The following is a 15739-nucleotide window of genomic DNA, read 5'->3' on the forward strand; positions in this document are numbered from 1 at the left end:
CACTATTTACCTATCTAAAGTGGGGTTAGAATTACTGTCCACGTATGTGGACACCGTGCATGAAAGGGTTAAACAAAAGTTCTGCTTTGCTTTCAGTAGAAATGTAATGTATTGCAATGCATTGTAGAATTGAATCGGATCGGATCGCATAGAATCGAATCAAATCGAATCAAATCGAATCGCTACCTCCCAAATCGTGATCGAATCGGATCGTGAGGGCAGTGCCGATCCACACCACACTCACACACACACACACAAACACACACACACACACACACACACACAAAGAATCAATTTCTGAAACAGCTGTATAATATCACCTCCAAGCCAAACTTTCTGTAAATTCTGGCATGGTGATTGGGTGAGGGGTGGGTGGGGGGGGGGGGGTGAGGGGTGGGTGAGGGGGGGGGTGGGGGGTCGCCGCCACTCACCGGGAAATGTTCTGCTCCATTTGGGGCTCCCCCCACCCCCAAGGGAAGAAAAGGCTTCGGAAGTCACTAGATGCCCCCTGGTGGCACCAAATGAAATAATCAAACCCTTATTGCTCTGTTCTCCATTTCGGCCCTGCCGTGGCCGTCCGGTAGGGCACTCGCCTGCGCATGCGGCTGACCTGGGTTTGATTCCCGGCCCAGGTCCTTTGCCGATCCCACCACCTTGTTGCGTGGCCCAGGGGCCCATGGAGGGGGGCCTTTCTTGTTGCCTGGCCCAGGGGCCCATGGAGGGGGGCCTTTCTTGTTGCCTGGCCCAGGGGCCCATGGAGGGGGGCCTTTCTTGTTGCCTGGCCCAGGGGCCCATGGAGGGGGGCCTTTCTTGTTGCCTGGCCCAGGGGCCCATGGAGGGGGGCCTTTCTTGTTGCCTGGCCCAGGGGCCCATGGAGTCATAAACCGTCCCTGCTGGAAAGATGGATCATAACATCAGAACTTCACTAATCTGACACCCCAGCCTCAGTATCTAACTCCCCAGCCTGCACAAATAACCTTCCAGTAACTAATCTCTATAACTAACCTCAGTAATAACTAACCTCAGTAACTAACCTCTCCTCCATAACTAATCTCTATAACTAACCTCTCCTCCCTAACTATCCTCTCCTCCATAACGAACCCCTATAACTAACGTCTCCTCCATAACTAACCTCTCCTCCATAACTAACCCCTATAACTAACCTCTCTAACTAACCCCTATAACTAACGTCTCCTCCATAACTAACCTCAGTAACTATCCTCTCCTCCATAACTATCCTCTCCTCTCTAACTAACCTCTCCTCCATAACTAACCTCAGTAACTATCCTTTCCTCCATAACTAATCTCTATAACTAACCTCTCCTCCATAACTAACCTCAGTAACTATCCTCTCCTCCATAACTAACCTCTCCTCCATAACTAACCTCTCCTCCATAACTAACCCCTATAACTAACCTCTCCTCCATAACTAACCTCTCCTCCATAACTAACCTCTCCTCCATAACTAACCCCTATAACTAACCTCTCCTCCATAACTAATCTCTATAACTAACCCCTATAACTAACCTCTCTAACTAACCTCTCCTCCCTAACTAGCCTCTGGCTGGCTGCAAGAGTGAGGCTCTAAACTTCGGAATGGAATTCCACGCATTCCAAACAGCGCTCCACAAACGTTCCGATTTCACACCCGCACGCCGCCAGTCTAGTGGGCCAGATGAGGCGACATTCTCACACACACACACACACACACGCACGCGCACACACACACACACACACACATACACACACACACACACACATACACACACACACACACACACACACACATACACACACACACCATACACACACACACACACACACACAGAAACACACACACACACACACACACACACACACACACACACACACACGCGCATACGCACACACACAGCCAGACCATTGAAGTTTTTAGTACGCATGCACACACACACACACAAACACACAGCCCGGGCACTGAAGTCTTTAACAGGCACACACACACACACACACACACACACACACACACACACACACACACACACACACACACACACAGGCATGGCGTCCCCGCGGCCTGCAGTTTGACCTGATCCATTGGTCTCCGATGAGGCGAACTGCAATCAAGCCGCTAAAGACTTCAATACAGGCTGCAGGACTCTGGGTGTGTGTGTGTGTGTGTGTGTGTGTGTGTGTGTGTGTGTGTGTGTGTGTGTGTGTGTGTGTGTGTGTGTGTGTGTGTGTGTGTGCTGACCTAAAGACTTCAATACAGGCTGCAGGACTCTGGGTGTGTGTGTGTGTGTGTGTGTGTGTGTGTGTGTGTGTGTGTGTGTGTGTGTGTGTGTGTGTGTGTGTGTGTGTGTGTGCATGTGTGTGTGTGTGTGTGTGTGCTGACCTAAAGACTTCAATACAGGCTGCAGGACTGTGTGTGTGTGTGTGTGTGTGTGTGTGTGTGTGTGTGTGTGTGTGTGTGTGTGTGTGTGTGTGTGTGTGTCTGTTGACCTGAAGACAATACTCAGGCTGCAAGACTGTGTGCGTTTGTGTGTGTGTGTGTGTGTGTGTGTGTGTGTGTGTGTGTGTGTGTGTGTGTGTGTGTGTGTGTGTGTGTGTGTGAGAGAGAGAGAGAGAGAGAGAGAGAGAGAGAGAGAGAGAGAGAGAGAGAGAGAGAGAGGTTTACGGCCCTTAAGGCGGTTTTATCCGACCACCGATATAATTTTAATGTTATGCAGCATCACATGAAGTATGATGTTTTGTAAAGGATTGTTAGAAATTGCATTTGCAATAAAATGAAGTTATATGTCAGAGATTGTGCCTGTAGAAGGTGGGGTCTGTTGTAAAGGTGGCTGCCTTCAATATACTTCAATATCGGCCTAATGTGCAGGTGGAAGTCCTGGTTTGTGTTCATAGTACAGCCCTTGGAGAACTTTTGTGGCCCTTGGACATGGGCGTAATTTTAGGGGGGGATGGTGGGGACATGTCCATACCACTTTTGAGATAAACATAGCTTGTCCCCACCACTTTTTCACAAATACAATGCAAAAACAGCATATCCAGACAACTTTCCATTAAAATGTCCCCACCACTTTTCGAGCCAAAAGTACACCTCTGCCCTTGGAGGTATGTTAAGTGGTCCCACATATGAAAGCGTTTCTTAGGCCTTAGACCTTACACTGGGATGAAAGTTACTGTGAAATTATCAGTGTTTGGGTATTTTATAGTCTTCCCCCCTGACCTATCTCAAACACACTTACATTAGACTAAAGCTGGATGAGATGTAATTTATAGCCATTTCTGAAACAGTTGACAGGGAACGTAGGCTAATTAACCGTTCCAGGAATGATTTTTGTTTTGTTCTTACTGGTTCAGGAACGTTTATTTAAAGCTGGAACACAAAACCGGAAACATTGAAATTCTGTTTCTCTTTGGAATGAACCATTGGGGGGGGGGGGAGGATTAATCTGGTTCAAAGCGCTATCTCCACACCTGCCAGGTGCCTCCCCAAAGAAGATTGGGTGCGGAGGAGTGGACACAAACAGATCATCGGAGTGCTTCTGGGTCTTCACCTTTTTTTCCTTGGTGCTCATCAGTGCAGGGGCTCTCAAACTTGGCCCAGGTATATTGTTATACTTTTTATTTGGCTACAATACCTACACGTTTCGGTATGGATACGGCCTGAAGAGGGCCCTAGAGGCCTAAACACATAGCCATTGTAGCCCAAAATAAAGTTGTGTTTGTTTACAAACAACACTGCTTTACATAATGCATCTGCTAAGTGTAATGTCATGAGGTCCACATGGTAATGACACTGGCCATACGGCTCACCTCAGCATCTCACCTGTGTGAAGTTGGCACCCCATATGTTGAAAATCTGAAGAAAAGTATTTTGGTTCGTTTGTGGACGATTGTGCAGGCAAAATGACATTAACATTAACATTCATTTTGCCTGCACAAACGTGCACAAACGAAGCACAAACGATTCCAACCATTTTTGAGTCATTTGGATGTTAATGGGGTGCTGAGTGACCTAAGGTCACCAACCTCTTAAAATGTAAATATCTTGAAGAGGGTTTGTGCACAAACGCTCATTTTGCCTGCACAATCATGCACAAACGAAGCACAAACGAACCAAAATACTTTCAGATTTTCAACATATGGGGTGCCAACTTCACACAGGTCAACATCTGCCATTACTCTGGCTGGACTACACTCACACTACACACACTGGCACAACCGCAGTGGAGCTCATACACTGCTGCTCTAAACTACTGCAGCATCATCACCTCTATTTTATTTCATTCAGCTGTATTCTATATAGCCAAAGGTGGGGATTGGGGAAAATACAGAAACAATGGTCTCAAGCCGCCCATAGGCGTGCACAGATAGGGACAAGGTGGTGCTAAAACCCTTGCCCCTTCGCCCCACTGCATGAAAAATGCCCTTTTTTATATATAACAATTCTTCGTTTGGAGAGTTTTTTTGTCACAGTGTACTCCATGTTGACATGATCATCTCTTCTGCCAGGGAGTCCTGGTCAAAATGCCAGCTTACATCTACTCTAAAGCATGTGACAATGATGCCTCGATATTACATATAGCCCCTATGACCTTGTAAAGCTGCCATGAATTACACCCCCCCCCCACCTAAATGCCCCCAATTGAAAAAGTACTTTGCTTAAATTCTACTCAATAAAAGTAAACGCACAGTACCTATCTAAAAACCTATTCAAGTAAAAGTTAAATATATATATATATATTGAATATTATATTTAAATATAATATTGAATATTAAAATTATTAAATATTGCTTGACACCTGCCATTATCTAATATCCAATATAGGTGGGAAAAGTAAACAGGATGGAAATGCTGTGTGCAATCCAGCATAATCTTTCATTTCCAGCATATTGTTGTTTTACTGTGCATACCATTTAGTCTCTAAAAGTCTATTTTTTCACTCAGTACTCAGGTGGTAGGCTATAGTATACTTGGGTAGCCAGTAGCCTAATTGGGGTCAAATGCACTCAAGTAGGCCCTACAAGTAGCCTAAAAGTACTATTTAAAAACAAAAAACAAAAAAAAACAAATTAGAAAATATGATCTGCAGTGCACCTCGCCAGTAAACTTAGAATGTCACGTGATCTGCAGCCGATGCTATTGCGGACGTGCTCTTCCCCCAAGTCCATGAGTAGCGCAATGGTAAAGTGGCATTTAGTGCTCATTATCACCTGACATTCAGGAAAAAATAATAATGCTATTCCAGCTATATGTAGGCCTACATAGAGTCTGCCATTGAAATGTTAAAAATTAAATGTCTTGTACTGTAGGCCTACTGTAAGGCTTTACTTTTTGTAAATAGCTTTTATGGATGCAAGAAGCACGTGTGGTGTGATCTGACGGCAGCTTAAGCTAATATGTTAAAACCAAAGTTTTTCCTGCGCCTTTTGAAAATCTCTCTCTCTGTCGCTCTCACACACACCACGTCCACCAGTGGGCGGGGTACAGTGTCTGATTCTTTCTGAATGGAAGGATTGTTGCCATGCTCGTGCCCCTGTCGTTAAAGACGAATGGAGAGAGAGAGAGAGAGAGAGAGAGAGAGAGAGAGAGAGAGAGAGAGAGAGAGAGAGCTTGTCCTAGGGTGGAGATAGCGTCCTGTGCATGTCCAACTTTAAATCTGTTTGTGCTTTTAGCACCACTTAGTTAGCGGATGGTGCCTTGACCGGATGACAATAACCTAACCCATCTCATAAAGAGATGAAATAAAACAAAATAAAACAAAACATTTATTTTATTATTAAAGAAATAATAATACAATATAGAGGGGGAAAGTTTGTGTTGGCTTGTTTTTCTAGACATTCATCCTAGAACATGCAGACTGCGTGCGTCAAAACTCCATTTCTCTCTCCGTTCTCCTCCACGAGGACAGTTGGCGGTGCAGGTACTTGTGAGGGGGTACCGCGTGGGGCTGTTAAGAGCGTGCCTTCCTACGGGTTGCATTAAGCATTAAACAGCAAGAGACACGCGGGAAAACGATGGAAAACAGCGAACCGGAACGAAAGGAGCTAGCTGATAGACGCGCGTAAAACGGGCTGGGAGTGCGGGTGACAAAAGACAATTTATTCCTTTAACTCCCCCCGCGCAACCAACTCTGTCAAAAGCCCACGAGCCGCAGCTGAGTTAAGAGGAGGCACCTGAACGAGAGGAGAGATTGGTGTGTGTGTGTGAGAGAGTGTGTTTGTCTGTGATTGGAGGAGAAAAAGACGCCGAAAAGGACGCCAGGCCAGCGCGAGCACAGGGTAGCGACGCGCAGCTGACAAGGCTGGAGTCTCGCGCTCGCTCGCGCCCTTTCATCCGAGTCTTCATCGCCATTAAATAGCCAGCGACACACACACAAAACAACACAACACATATACACTCTCACACACAAAACATAACTCAAGCCGCCCCCCTCATCTGAGCTGGGGAAAGCCAGAGAGAGGGAGAGGGAGAGAGAGAGAAAGAGAGGCCTTTGTGCGCTTTTTTCTGTTCCACTTCTTTAGAAAAGAGGCAGAGAGAGAAGAGAGAATTCTGCATGACAAAGAACATTAATAAGCCGTCCTTTCAACACGAGAGGCAGCTGGTTTGCCTGTCAACTGAGAGAGAGAGAAAGAGTGAGGGAGAGAAGGAGAGAAAGTTTTTTTTCTCTCGGTCCGTCAATGCGCCTTTTGCGCGCGCAGACAGAACCTCTCCAAAAATGACCTATTTGGCACGGCTAGGGAGAGCACGCCATTACAATAGGGGCAGAGAGTGAATGAGCGAAAAGGGAAGGAGAATGCTAAGAGGAGAAACTGTCAGAAACGTTTAGGCTGAGAAATATCCACCTCAGACGCTGGAAATCCTTCTTTTCACTCAAGGGCTTCCACGAGAGATTTTCGAGGTTTTGTTCCTGGGCGCGCGCACGACCGAGAGAGAGAGGCAGGTGCTATGGAGGGCACGTGGGAAGTCTCAAACTTTTTTTCTGTGTTTTATTTCTTGAATGAAAAACAAGTTTCTTTTTCAAACTGTTTTCGTGCATCCCCCATGCATTATAAGGAATAATTAATGATTTTAAATAATAATAAAAAACCGTACAAAGCAGTTTGGTGACATGAGACACTGGCTGATTTTTGTCCGACATAATTGTACACAATTCCTCATCAAAGTTGAATATAACCACATTGTACGGCCCAATATAGTGTTTAAATTGGGTTTCTAAAATAGAGAAGGAAAGAGAGTAAATGTGGTGATCAGATGGAGTTGAACAGTGAACTTGAACATGGACACGACTGCCCGACATCGCCTGCTGTGCCAACTCTGCCTCTGTGTCTCTCTCTGTGTGTGTGTGTGTGTGTGTGTGTGTGTGTGTGTGTGTGAGTGTGTGTGTGTGTGTGTGTGTGTGTGTGTGTGTGTGTGTGTGTGAGAGAGAGAGAGAGAGAGAGAGAGAGAGAGAGAGAGAGAGAGAGATTAGAGTGACGCTGCTATGTAAAATACAAACTATAAACAGCAGTGTCGCCATAGGAGTACCGCGCCGTCGACACGCTAGAGTTCAAAGCAACAACAACAAAAAAGCAGAACAAACCTCACGACCAGAGCCAGGGAATATAACCTGCCTGGACTGGCAGCGACTAGCACAGCATATAACCGGAGAATCTCTATAACCTGGCTGATTAGCCTACTTCACTTCCTGGAAACATTGGCAACTTGCAGCCAGGGGCACTTACAGGATGCTGCACACACACACTCTCTCTTTCTCACACTCACACACACGCCATGGCATGTCAAATATGGCTCTTGTCCACTTGCATGTAACAGCCTGGTATTGTACAGAGTGAGGTCAGCGCATGCTGTGCCTTGCTGTGTGTGCTGTGCTTGTACCCCGGTGGAGCGGAGGTTTGGGCTTTTTCAGACTAAAATGTCCACCTATAGCACCCTTCCGCACTCTTTGTTCCGTTAAAGGTGCATCGTGTAATTTTTTTGGTAGTTTTTTTCCAGAATTCATGTTGCCCATTCACAAATGTTGCCTTTTCCACGAATAGGCTATCACATTTTTATTAGTGACTGGGAAATTTGCCCTTTTCATATATGAAAAGGGGTATCTTCTCCATTGTCTGCCATTTTTAATTCCCAGAAATGTACATTTTAGCTGCATTTTAGCTGGATGTTAGCTTCTACTGTACTTTGGTCTACATTGGTGAATATTAGTTCTTTATTTAGTAAATATTCATGAAAGGATCACATTTGGCAGTAGACAGCACAGTTTCAATGAGCATCATAGTTGCAATGCATACGCTGGCCACCATCCTACACGGTGCACCTTTTAAAGTTGGATAAAAGCGGCCTTAGTGGGCTGGACAGAGAGGACAGAGAGCGATTCCCAAAGCCGCCATTGTGCCAAGTCAACCATTCAGGCAATCGATACGGACAAGGCCCATAGACCGTGCTCGTGACCTTGGAAAACACGGAGTCTTGAAAATCCTCGAGCCAGCTGAGCCAGCCCCGGTTACCCTACACCAGACCCGGGGTACACGTCAAATCATGTTGTCACGGTGACGCGTCAAGATTTTCGACAAACAGGCAACTATGTGGCTACAAAGTCTGTTTTATTTGTATGTCAACATTTTAATTCAGTGCACGTCACTGCCTCTCCGGCATGGCAACAGCGGGGGTATCGACAGACAGACAGACAGACAGACAGATAGATAGATAGATAGATAGATAGATAGATAGATAGATAGATAGATAGATAGATAGATAGATAGATAGATAGATAGATAGATAGATAGATAGATAGAATATCATAATGGCATTTCCAAACAGTAGGCCTAGATTGTGCATTTGTAGGCGTGTGGTGGTGGGAAGATCTGTATGGGTTTTGGAGGAGGAGGTGTGTGTGTGTGTGTGTGTGTGTGTGTGTGTGTGTGTGTGTGTGTGTGTGTGTGTGTGTTTGGGGCTTTAAGGGAGGTGTGTGTGTGTGTGTGTGTGTGTGTGTGTGTGTGTGTGTGTGTGTGTGTGTGTGTGTGTGTTTGGGGCTTTAAGGGAGGTGTGTGTGTGTGTGTGTGTGTGTGTGTGTGTGTGTGTGTGTGTGTGTGTGTGTGTGTGTGTGTGTGTGTGTGTGTGTGTGTGTGTGTGTGTGTGTGTGTGTGTGTGTGTGTGTGTGTGTGTGTGTGTGTGTGTGAGCGGGTGATGACAGAAGTGTGAAGTGAAGTGGCGAGGGGCCGCGAGGTTAAAGAGCGCGGCAAAGAAAGAGTTCTATACACGTTTAATTAACAAAACGCCAAGCACGCAGTCGCTTAATCCAATATCCTTAAACACATGCAAATATGCCTGTGTGTGTGTGTGTGTGTGTGTGTGTGTGTGTGTGTGTGTGTGTGTGTGTGTGTGTGTGTGTGCGTGTCATGGGCAAAGTCTACTCTCACTCTGAAAGAAGGGGATGAATTTGGTGTGTGTTAAAAGATAGTTTAAGTGCACAGCGTTTTATTTACAAAAGGAAAAAGGGAGAGGGAGAGGGAGAGGGGTGATGGAGAGGGAGAGGGAGAGGGGTGATGAGAGACTGATGAATACGGAGGGAGAAATACATGAAATCACAAGCGGACAGGAGGAGACTGCTCTACGAAATCTGTTTTCCAGAATATGTCCAAAGTTTCTCTGTATGATTGTACCATGGCTATAGGGTAGATGGGCAGTTGGTGTGAGTTGTCCAGTTGAGATGTGTCACCTTTCGTCGACCTTGCCAAACTCACCCATATCCAGAAGCGCTACACAAAGCTTCAAAATGCAGAAGATAGGCCTACATATGCAATAAAATACTTCTGCAGATAGAAATATCCCGAAACTGGATTGTATTAAATTGTGCATTTGAAATACGTGAAAGGCATGTTTGTAAACATATGTCAGTAAACGTATGTACTATTCGCTGCCTCCAGTCCAGATGCACATGACAGGCCCAGACGCATCTAAAATACCTTGGCGCTGCCTGATGTATCCAAACGCATGAAGGCTAATATATTCATGTTGTAATATCTAATATATTCATGTTGTCATATCTAATATATTCATGTTGTCATGCTATGTTTTGATGGGCTCATAAAACGGGCTCGCAGGGAGTTGAGGTAAGCCCCTTGGCGCTGATGGTCCCGCGGGAGAGTTCTATGTCTCCCCTGAGAGTTCCGTTAAACGGCTCAGCCGCGAGGAGATTAGCGGGCCACTTGTCCATATGTGTGTTTTGTGTGTGAATGTATGTTTTGTGCCAGTTTGACAAAGCTCTTTTTTTGAGTTTATTAGACGAGACACTTTGAATGCGAAAACTAAACAGGTTAAAATTCAATAGTTTGGCAATCCAAAGTCCAGTTGGTTAAAATCCCTGTATTTTAGATTCAGTGATAAAATGCTGCTGCGTAAAGTTCATTTAGATACCGTTTCATACGGTAGGCCACTGTGGAGCAGGAGTAGCGACTTACCTTGTCAATTAGGCCCAGTTTCTCTGACGTTTATTTAGTTTTAAAGCTTTCGTGTAATTCAGAAACGTTGGAGTGCTTCCTCATTGTGTATTACGCCTTCCCGGTGGATTTAAACAATCACCGTCTTTCATTTAGCTCAATAAAAGACTTTTAAACAATCACAGCCTTTCGTTTAGCTCAATAAAAGGCCTCAAGTGGACATTATTCTTCCTCAGACTCACAACAGTCACTTTTTTTCTCTGCCCACTTAGAGGCGCGAGCCACAGAGAAGAGCTGAGGAGAGCCACGCGCACTGCACTCGCTCACGCGCCATTTGCCAAACACAAAAAAGGCTCCTCGCGCTGTGTTGCGTTGCTCTTTTCTTTTCTCCTGTTGGCATCACTCTCTTCTCTGCTCGGCTCGCCAGTCGCCAGGCTGCTGTGTGTCGTAGATGTGAACAGACATGTCGGTATCGTGTGTGCCGGAAAAGGGGGTTGCAGTGGAGCATTCGCATGCCCACTTTTGGGCTCCTTAAATTAGGCTTTCTTAACTTCAGACTGCAGACAAATGAATGTAGTGCAGCAGCAGTAACATTGTTAAGAAATAAAGAATCAAGAAAGAGATGCATCACGGCTTTAAAACTAGACCCGTCGTCCAGTCAGTATCTGGAACGAGCCCCCTCTGTTCATCAGCTGGGCAGAGGAGTTTCATGAGGGGGGTGTTCAGATGAAACCCGGGCCGCGCTCCCGGCTGGTCATGCCAAGTCCAGTCAGTATCAAACTCAACCGTTTCACAGACGCACCTGTATTCATCAATAATAAGAATAGCAGAAATGGTGACTGTATAGGCCGAGGTATTTGCAGACTTTATTTACAGAGCCTGTGTGTCACAGGGCAAATGCTGAAATGTCCTGAAGCTCCAAGTGTGTTAACAGCTTCTCAGGAATGGACTGGATTATGGCGAATGGCAAAAAATGTTGCATGTCAGACGACACTGGTTGCCAGGGTACCTTACATCAAAGTTGTCAGTCTGTCTAGCTGTCTGTGCCACGGTGCCTTCATGCGTCAAGGCACAGTGCACCTCGTGTTTTCTATGTTGGGAATGTCCAATGGCGCAGCCTTGGGGACAGCTTTTTAACCATATGCTGCTCATATCATAATTACAGTAACATACATGGCCATTCCGCCTAGGAATTACTCTACAATCTCTCTCTCTCTCTCTCTCTCTCTCTCTCTCTCTCTCTCTCTCTCTCTCTCTCTCAGTCTCTTAGAAATGTGCGCAAGGCATGGATCTGCTATTGCAGTCTGGATGCTAGTTTAACACAACGCCTGGCATTGAACAGATTGTCGTTGCGTTGGTGCATGTGACACTGAGAAAAGTCATTTTTATTCCTATGCCTAGCTTCGAATATACAATAAAGCTGAAAGTACGCCTGCAAAAATAAAACAAAACAATAGACGATAGATTACTAAGAAATAGTCATTTATTTTTTAAATAAATAAATATTTTTTCATGTTTATACTGACATGAGAATACCACCATAAGTAATGAGCCACAAATATTATTTACCAATGAAACACTAGTGTGTCCGTGACTAGTCGAGCAGCTAAAGCTCCGTTTGGACTCTGCTCAGGCTGCATTGACGCCCACACAGACAGGCGGCATCATCCATGGTAACAATCTCGAATATTTATAAAATACAGGGAGGATTCTTTACAATAAACAGATCATATACAACATTTGTACAGTATCATCAAAACATACTTGGTATGAAAGCATTATGTACACGTTTCACAGACTTTTGTACCATCACATTTTGATGGTGATTACGAATCGTAAGATGCGCAGTGTATCAAGATGTTCCCAAATGATACGCAGCCTTACACACCTCTCATAAGTACAGACATGTGCTTTTAAATAGTGCTGTTAACCAAACCACTCTTGTCGGAACAGCCCCATTATTTGAACTTAAAAAAATAATAATTAAAATCAGGGTGAATCAGAGTGATGGTCTTCTTTCATTTACATATTTACACATTTACAAATGTACAGATACAACTTTGGCTGTTATGTCCCGCACTAAAATGGAGGATTACATGTTTACAACACAGTGTCCGGTTTCAGAGCGCACGGGCACGTCTCTGTTGCGCTTGCGATGCCACATGAGCGCGAGCTCACGGGGTGATGGACATGTCGGTGTCTTCCTTCCCGGAGGACTCGGGAGACATCGGCAAGTCGTCATCTTCATCCTCGGAGCAGCGCGCGGGCGACACGGAGGAACACTTGCAGTGCGCGTGACCCCCTCCGCCGACCCTGTGCGACCCGCCGTGGCCACTCTTGCCCTCCTTCTTGTGTTTCACGCGCCGGTTCTGAAACCAAATCTTAACCTGTAAAAGAATAACACGGTCACGGTCAGATGGGGTTCATATCACCGGGCTGAATAGAGAACAGAATATAGAGCAAACTATAAGGATGAGATCAACAAGAGTAGAGCAACGGGTGACTCATTCTTTACCTGCTTCTCTGACAGGTTGAGGTAGGTGGCGATCTCAATCCGCCTCAGGCGCGAGAGGTACATGTTGGCGCCGAACTCGCGCTCGAGCTCCAGAAGCTGCGTGCTGGTGAAGGCTGTGCGCATGCGCTTGGTGCTCTGAAGTTGGCTGGCGCTGTTATCTGTCAGGAGATAATATAGAATCCCACATTTAATACACACGCAGAACAAAGCTTGGGGAATACTGCACACGAGCTGAAATAAATTCCATCACTGACCAACTATATCGGACACAAAGCGTGCAGAACATGAATGCAATAGCGGACACCTGAACAAACAGGTGCTAGCACCATGCAGGAGTCTATTGCGGAGGATGGAGAATAAACTCACCCAGTGATAGGCAGTGGTAGCGGGGGTCTGAGCCGTGCACGCTGGGGTGGTACCCTCCTTGGTAAACTCCAGCAGGGCTGACGCTAAGGTGCACCGCCCCAGCACCTCCAGAGCCGTGCTGCCGACTCAGAGCAGCGGTGTGGCCGTAGGAGGCGCTGCCAAAGCCGGGGAAGGAGGCCTTGAGGAGCGGGGGGATCGTGACACCCCCCAAAGGGGCAGTTGGAGGGCTGGCCGGGTGGAGCTGCGAGGCCGTGACCGCTGCAGTGGTGACGCAGAGCGGGCAGAAGCAGAGCAGGCCTGCCTTCCGGGAGTGGCAGCCGTGGAAGGGGTGCGTCGGGTGGTGGTGGTGGTGCAGGGCCGCGTAGGGGAAGATCGGCGCGGCACTAGTGTCCACTACTGACGACGTCTTCTCCGAGTTCTCGCGCAAAATTAAAGAGTCCACCAAAAATGAGCGAGGCATGGCTGAGCCGTTTGTCAAACGCTGCACGAGAAGCACGTGGGGGGTGCAGCGGTGAATATGACCGAGGAAAAGGCGGCCTTGGACTTGACACTTCACCGGGTGAGTTCCTCTTGTCTTGTCTCTCTCCCCAGAGTGATGCTGTGTGATGCTCTCCCTGACGAGACCGTTGGAGCGACTGGTGCGTCTCGCTCACAGTCACCCTTTAAATAGTGCGGCGAGGGGGCGCGAGAGCAGTGGAGGGGCGGGAGGAAGGAGGCTCTCGCTCGCTCGCTCACTTCAATAGAACAATGACAACCTGAATGAGTTCTTTTTACTTTTTATGGGCTCTTTATTGGAGCTGCACGCGCATTTCGGCGAGGGGCGGGCACGAGAGGAGGAGGAGGCCTCGCGCTCTATTAAGACGATCGAGGCGCCCGAGATAATGTACTTCAGGAGACATCAGTCACACACACACACACACACACACACACACACACACACACACACACACACACACACACACACACACACACACACTTCAGAACACACCAGTCAGAGAGAGGGGGAGCGCATGAGCGAGCGAGCGCACGACGGCAGATTAAGAAAGTGAGTAAAAGAGAGAGATTGAAAAAGAAAGACCCCCCCCCCTCCCGTCTCGCCGGTGCTACCGTCTCCTTGCCTCTTAGTTAACTTCGCTTTCAATGAGCACATCTTTTTTTCAGCCACTTGACGAATCTCCATCCCAAATTCCACCTTCCCTTCCACCCCCCCCCCCCCCCCCACTTCATCGCCCAGGGCACACACACACACAGGGCGCATTATATTCAAACGCCAAACGCGCTTTCAGGGGGCTTGATAAGATTATAAACCGCAATTTTAATTCATTTCAATCCAATTCATGCTTTCATTTTATTCATACACGCCATTTAAAGCCCCTCTCGCGCTCCTTTCAGCCCTGTCCCCCTCTCGCGCCGTCCTGCACCCCCTTTTAGTGTTTATACTTTAACAAATTCAATTAAAGCCTCCATTAAAGCTCACTTGCATCCAGACTATTGTGCCGCTGCTTTCCGCCCCGGGCTGCATTAAGGGGACGGGGGACCAGGGCTGTACCGGCTGTACCGCACTGACACCGCCATGCCCCATGTCTCAACATTTACTGACATTTAATACTACAATTTAAACCTTTTAAATATTCAATTTGGCTGTGGCGCAAAACTTTTCGAGTGACACAGTGAAGGAGATATGCCATGTTAAAAAGGACATAGGAGAATGACTCCAGTAGCCTATATTCTTTAGCAATATACGCTTCAATTATGTGTGGATTGTTCGGTATAATATATGGTTATGAAATGAAATGTTCTCTGAATTTTCAGCAATGGTGTTCCCTGTTTAGATTTTTGTTTTGCTTTTCAACGCGCAAAAACAATTCAGTAACAACGAATTACATCAGCCGGGTGCTCACACTTCAGATCCACACGTGTGCACTTGCGCTGCAGGTGCACTTAAACATACAACAAGTTGCGCGTGGATCAGGTGATGTGGTTGGGCAGGTGTGTGTGTGTGTGTGTGTGTGTGTGTGTGTGTGTGTGTGTGTGTGTGTGTGTGTGTGTGTGTGTGTGTGTGTGAGTGAGAGAGATGTCCAGTGCTTGGTTGGGATGGGACCTCTCCGGTAATGGCTGCAGCCTCCACCTGGATGGACATCCAGTTACGCACGCCACCGTTTTGTAACCTGTAGGTTTCCAAACGCGCTGCGTAATTTGGGGGCATTTGTGGAGCACAGTGAGCGAACAAGGGAGTGCCCTAGCCGATGGGGATGGGGGACCTGTGGAGTGTGGGACCTGTGGGTCGGATATGTGGGGCGCGTTTTTTTAGGTGACCCACCTCACCCTCACCTGTGTTCCACAGAGCCCCTCTCGACTCCCACACCGCTGCACAACACACAACCACATTTATTATTTAAAAACAAAAACACTAAAGTAGAAATCATCACA

General features: G+C 46.8%; 1 protein-coding gene across 1 annotated transcript; it reads right to left on the minus strand.

The window, feature by feature from the left end:
* Nucleotides 1–12556: 12556 nt before the first annotated feature.
* gsx1 (GS homeobox 1) lies at nucleotides 12557–13769 on the minus strand. Its single transcript, XM_063202300.1, has 3 exons — nucleotides 13310–13769; nucleotides 12944–13101; nucleotides 12557–12815 (listed from the first exon to the last, which is right to left on the minus strand). Exons 1-3 carry the CDS (start codon nucleotides 13767–13769, stop codon nucleotides 12603–12605), a joined length of 831 nt encoding a protein of 276 aa, XP_063058370.1. The 3' UTR covers nucleotides 12557–12602.
* Nucleotides 13770–15739: the final 1970 nt, after the last annotated feature.

The sequence above is a fragment of the Engraulis encrasicolus genome, chromosome 7 (assembly GCF_034702125.1).
Source record: "Engraulis encrasicolus isolate BLACKSEA-1 chromosome 7, IST_EnEncr_1.0, whole genome shotgun sequence".
NCBI classification, from domain to species: Eukaryota; Metazoa; Chordata; class Actinopteri; order Clupeiformes; family Engraulidae; genus Engraulis; species Engraulis encrasicolus.

What these genes read in the sequence shown, in the direction of transcription:
- gsx1 (XM_063202300.1), bottom strand. Translation starts at nt 13,769, where the DNA reads ATGCCTCGCTCATTTTTGGTGGACTCTTTAATTTTGCGCGAGAACTCG. An exon ending in CTACCACTGCCTATCACTGG is followed by an intron (nt 13,102 to 13,309) that starts GTGAGTTTATTC and finishes ATCTCCTGACAG; the next exon opens with ATAACAGCGCCAGCCAACTT. An exon ending in TCAACCTGTCAGAGAAGCAG is followed by an intron (nt 12,816 to 12,943) that starts GTAAAGAATGAG and finishes ATTCTTTTACAG; the next exon opens with GTTAAGATTTGGTTTCAGAA.